This window comes from Cebus imitator, unplaced genomic scaffold, assembly GCF_001604975.1.
Source record: "Cebus imitator isolate Cc_AM_T3 unplaced genomic scaffold, Cebus_imitator-1.0 Scaffold85, whole genome shotgun sequence".
Classification (NCBI taxonomy): domain Eukaryota; kingdom Metazoa; phylum Chordata; class Mammalia; order Primates; family Cebidae; genus Cebus; species Cebus imitator.
The window spans coordinates 5,157,343-5,162,348 of record NW_016107400.1 but is presented as its reverse complement, the minus strand read 5'-3'; the positions used below and the strand labels follow the sequence as shown (position 1 = coordinate 5,162,348).

Below are 5,006 nucleotides of genomic sequence, written 5' to 3'. Positions count from 1 at the left end.
AAAGAGAAAAGAAAAAAAAGAGGGGAGGGGAAAGAAAAAAAGAGAGAAATATAAAATGTACTATATATGTGTTAAAGACATTCTAGTCCCAAACTGACACTTCCTCCTTGAGGGAATTAAAAGTACTAATGGAGAGTTGAACAGGGAGGCACAATTTCCTCCCTATGCGGCAACGTTGTTTAATGCAATGCAAGACACCTTCCCAATGCTTCACGGCTTCCACCTCCTGAAACACTGATGTGGAGAAGGAAACACAGACCACGCCCTGGGGATGCTTCCCTATCTTAGCTCAGCCTTCAGTCACCGTCACCCTCCCTGGTCTTGTCAGATTTGAAATATCTTCTTCCTTTGTAAGAGGACCTTATCTATCTTGCTCACCTCTGTATTCCCAGCCCCTACTGCAGACTTGGAGCATAGTAGGTGCCCAGTAAACACAGGTTGAATTAATTAATATTGGACAGGCCGGGATTGGTGGCTCACGCCAGTAATCCCAACACTTTGGCAGGCTTAGGTGGGAGGATCACCTGAGGTCGGGAGTTCAAGACCAGCCTAGCCAACATGGTGAAACCCCACTCTACTAAAAATACAAAAATTAACAGGGTGTGGTGTCACATACCTGTAATCCTAGCTACTTGGAGGCTAAGGTGGGAAAATCACTTGAGCCTAGGAGGTGCAGATTGCAGTGAGCCGAGATCGCAGCAGTGAGCCGAGATCGCAGCACTGCACTTCAGCCTGGGCGACAGAGTGAGACTCTGACTTAATAATAATAGTTTATTATTACTGGACGGGAAGGAGGGAGTTTGCAAAGGAGCCGTTGAAATGAATTTTGTTCTGAGATTCTGATGTGATGGGTTCTGGGTAGGGGCCGGGGAACTGGAAGGTTTTTAATGCCCCGCACCCAAGGGCTGCCACAGTTAAGAATCATTAATTCTGAAGCTTGGTAGGGAAGCTTGATAGGACTTTGGGTTTTTCACTGAGGGCAGAATCCCCAGTGACTGTCAGAGACCCCGCCCTGAACCTTAAGAATCTTCCCGGCCCAGGCCCGTTAGGTCGGACAGGGAAGGAGAGTGGAGCTGGGACACCGGGCAGAGAGCGGCTCTGCTCACCTGCGGGAGAACGCGAAGATGGGGTCCTAGTGGGACCGGCGTTCGCGGGCGCGTCCTGCCAGGAGTGAGTCTTGGCGCCATCTAGCGCCCACTGGAGGCTCTGCAGCTGCAGTTGGCTGAGCCGCCGGCGCTGGGCATGGGTCACGGCCGCTGCGTTCTCCGGGCCCAGAGAGGCGATCTGCTCTGCGGACAGTTCCTGCGGGAGGCAAAGGGGCAGCACCCTCACACGGGGCCCCTCCCTGGATTTCCCACACCTAGGGCGTCCGCGCAGGATGCGCACGACTTCGCCATCCCCTTTCCTGTATCATGTGTGGTCCTCTTTAAGATGTTTCCTTAAAATTAGATCACTCTTGCACTACAAAACAAATGCATTTAAAAATAGAAAATTTTAAATGGAAATATCCAAAAATGGAAAGCCGCTAGACTTGCCATAAGCAAGCATTAAGTAGAAGCCACAAAATAAAAATAAAACAATATTGTTGACTCCTAGCTAGATTTTGTCCACCAACAATATCTGAACCCCTGGCCTCTTAAAAAGAGAGAGAATATAAGATGTACTATATAGGTGTTAAGGACATTCTAGTCCCAAACTGACACTTCTTCCCAGAGGTAATTAGAAGTAGTAATGGAGAGTTGAAAAGGGAGGCAAAATTTCCACCCTATGCGGCAATGTTGTTTAGTGCAATGCAAGACACCTTCCCAATGCTTCACGTCTTCCACCTCCTGAACCACTGATGTGGAGAAGGAAACACAGGCCCTAAAGACCAAATGCCTAAATCTGAGCCCCAGCTCTGCCACATGCTTGCTGTGTCACCTTGGACAAATTATACAGCCTCTCTGGGCTTTGGGGATAAATATGGGACAGCATAGAGAACTCATCTCCTCTGCTGACTGATTCCGATCCTTTGGTTTGTCTGCCTGAGCACCATGTGATGAGCCCTGTGAGTGCTCCATGGAGGGAAACTGTGGTCATTTATTGGTGGTTTGCCATGGACAACACGAGTAGGAAATTCTTCAAGGACTGTGAAAAAAGATGTCTTCTGAAGTCACTTCCAGCTCAAAGGACTTGGTGACTCGTTGGAATTGGAATACAATGGGATGGCAGGATGCCGCTCTTATAGAAGGGACTCTATATCATCCTGCTTATTCTCTAAAGGCCCTGTAGAATCTGGGAAAGGTACTTAAGCTCCCTCATCCCTTCTTCTCCTCTATTCCTCTCTTGTCGAGTTAGATACTTCCCTGGAATCATATCCCTCTGCGTAGAGCCCTTCCCATCACCCCACTCCAGAACAAAGCTCAGGCTCCTGGAAAAAGCTCTGCCCACCTCTCCAGCCTCACACTTGGCACTCTTCACTCCAGGAGAGTGGGTACCAACCTTTCTGTGCACCTCCTTCTGCCTGGAACACTGTTCCTTCTTCATCACCAGCTGTCCTCCAAAATTCAGCATCTGGCCAGTCAACCACCATGGCTCATGCCTACAATCCCAGCACTTTAGGAGGCCAAGGCAGAATGATTAATGGAGCCCAGGAGTTCAAGATCAGCCTGGGCAACAAAGTAAGACCCCCATCTCTACAAAATAGTTTTTCTTTAATTAGCCAGATGTGTGGTCCTAGTTACTTAGGCTGAGGTGAGAGGATTGCTTGAGTCCAGGGGATCAAGGCTGCAGTGAGCCATTATTGTGCCACTGCACTCTTTGGGCAATAGAGTAAGACTTTGTCTCAAAAAAAATTAAAATAAAATTCAGCATCGCCTCCTATCTTCTCACTACACACACACACACACACACAGAGACACACATACACACACACACAGGGAGGGCAGGTTCCATATACCATTAACACAGAGTCTATATTCTAAAAATTATCTCTTTTATCAATGTTGCTGACTTGCGACCCACAGGCCAGATTGAATCTCTAGGCCTACGGCACTGTGTTTTCAAAAATAAATTCAGATTGGCTGCCAACATTTAATTATCAGATGATTCCATATGAAAATGAAGATTTCTGACTTCTCCAAAAAAGTAGAAAGGAAAATTCAGCAATACTGGGCCCACATGGTCACACTGCATGAATGTGCTAGGGATTAGAAGCAGCCTCCACATTTAGGCAGGGCTCTCCAGTTCACTTCAGTCTCTACCCAGCCGACTGCACTTTACATTACCTTTCTAGCCCCTGAAGGCACTGTGTGATAACCCCTTCACCTGTGCATCCTTAGGTACACCTACCCTGGAGCCTGCCACAACATAGGCTCACATCACTTCAGGTCAGTATGGATTTCTGGAATAGATACCTGTAGAAGGAAGCAGCACAACAGCACTCCAAACAAGACCAAGAGAAAGTGCTTAGCAAAATGCCAGCATCCAAGACCAAGCTACTTGTCCCATGCAGAGTACCCCAGAGGGGAAGCAGGTATTTGCTCAATGGCCTGGAAGACTGCTATTTTTTTTTTTTGAGACAGAGTTTCGCTCTTGTTACCCAGGCTGGAGTGCAATGGCACGATCTCGGCTCACCGCAACCTCCGCCTCCTGGGTTCAGGCAATTCTCCTGCCTCAGCCTCCTGAGTAGCTGGGATTACAGGCACGCGCCACCATGCCCAGCTGATTTTTTTGTATTTTTAGTAGAGACGGGGTTTCACCATGTTGACCAGGATGGTCTCGATCTCTTGACCTCGTGATCCACCCGCCTCGGCCTCCCAAAGTGCTGGGATTACAGGCTTGAGCTATTTACTGCCCTCAAACAGCTATTAGGCCGCAATGTACTGGGAACTGTCCAGGGTGCTGAAGTGATTGAAGGTAGGCTATCTTTCTTGAAATGAACTAGTGATGTGGCACCAGGGGAGTTTGTCGAGCCTGGTTTGTGTGTTTTATCCAGGAGTGGTGGACAAAATGTGTTCCCACATTACCCAGCAAACAGGAACACCAGGGTCACTGCCTCATCAGAGCAGACTATTCCCACCAAACACTCCCCTAATCTTGTACACAGACAGAAAAAAATGACCTGTCACTAGATACCCTGCTTCACTTCAATTGATCCAATTCTACTCTCTCAATTTTTTCCATAGCAGTTTTCACCTGTTCTCTTGTGATTTTCCTAATACTTTTCTTTAAATCAACTAAAAAATATAGAAAACATATATACATACATAGAGAGAGAGAGAGAGAGAGAGAGAGAGAGAGAGAGAGAGAGAGAGAGAGACAAAGTTTCACTCTTGTTTCCCAGGCTGGAGTGCAATGATGTGGTCTCAGCTCACTGCAACCTCTGCCGCCTGAAATCAAGTGATTCTTCTGCCTCAGCCTCCCAAGTAGCTGGGATTACAGGCGTCTGCCATCATGCCCAGCTAATTTTGTATTTTTAGTAGAGATGGGGTTTCACCATGTTGGCAAGGCTGGTCTGGAACTCCTGGCCTCAGGTGATTGGCCGGCCTCAGCATCCCAAAGTGCTAGGATTATAGGCATGAGCCACCACACCTGGCCTAAATCAACTAAAATATTTTTATTTAATTGTATTTTAAAAGGAAATGTTACAACAGTCCACAATCCTCATCTGCAATTCTGATGTCCAAAAAACAAATCTGAAAACTGAAAGTTTTCTCCCAAAGTTTAAGTCAAACTTATTTATCAGCAAAACGTGACCTGAAGTGAGGTGAGGCTATTTATTTATAGTCTCTATTTATTCAAATTAGTGTGGTTTGTCATAGATTTCTTCAAAAAAATATTAATGTGTTTGCTATAAGGTGTTTCCCCAGACACTGCTAGGGGTATGAAATTACATACAGTAAATGTAAAGGGTGATTTTTTTTTTTTTTTTTTGAGATGGAGTTTTACTCCTGTTAACCAGGCTGGAGTGCAGTGGCACAATCTTGGCTCATCACAACCTCCATCTCCTGTGATTCTCTTGCCTC

At 46.6% G+C, this 5,006-nt stretch overlaps 1 protein-coding gene across 1 annotated transcript in view; it reads right to left on the bottom strand.

Annotated features, from left to right (window-relative positions):
• Positions 1 to 924: 924 nt before the first annotated feature.
• The window catches only part of OTOA (otoancorin), a 78,695-nt gene continuing 74,613 nt past the window's right edge, over positions 925 to 5,006 (bottom strand). The window contains exon 27 of the mRNA XM_037740615.1: positions 925 to 1,302. Coding sequence (XP_037596543.1) covers positions 925 to 1,302 — 378 coding nt within the window. The remainder of the gene's footprint in view (positions 1,303 to 5,006) is intronic.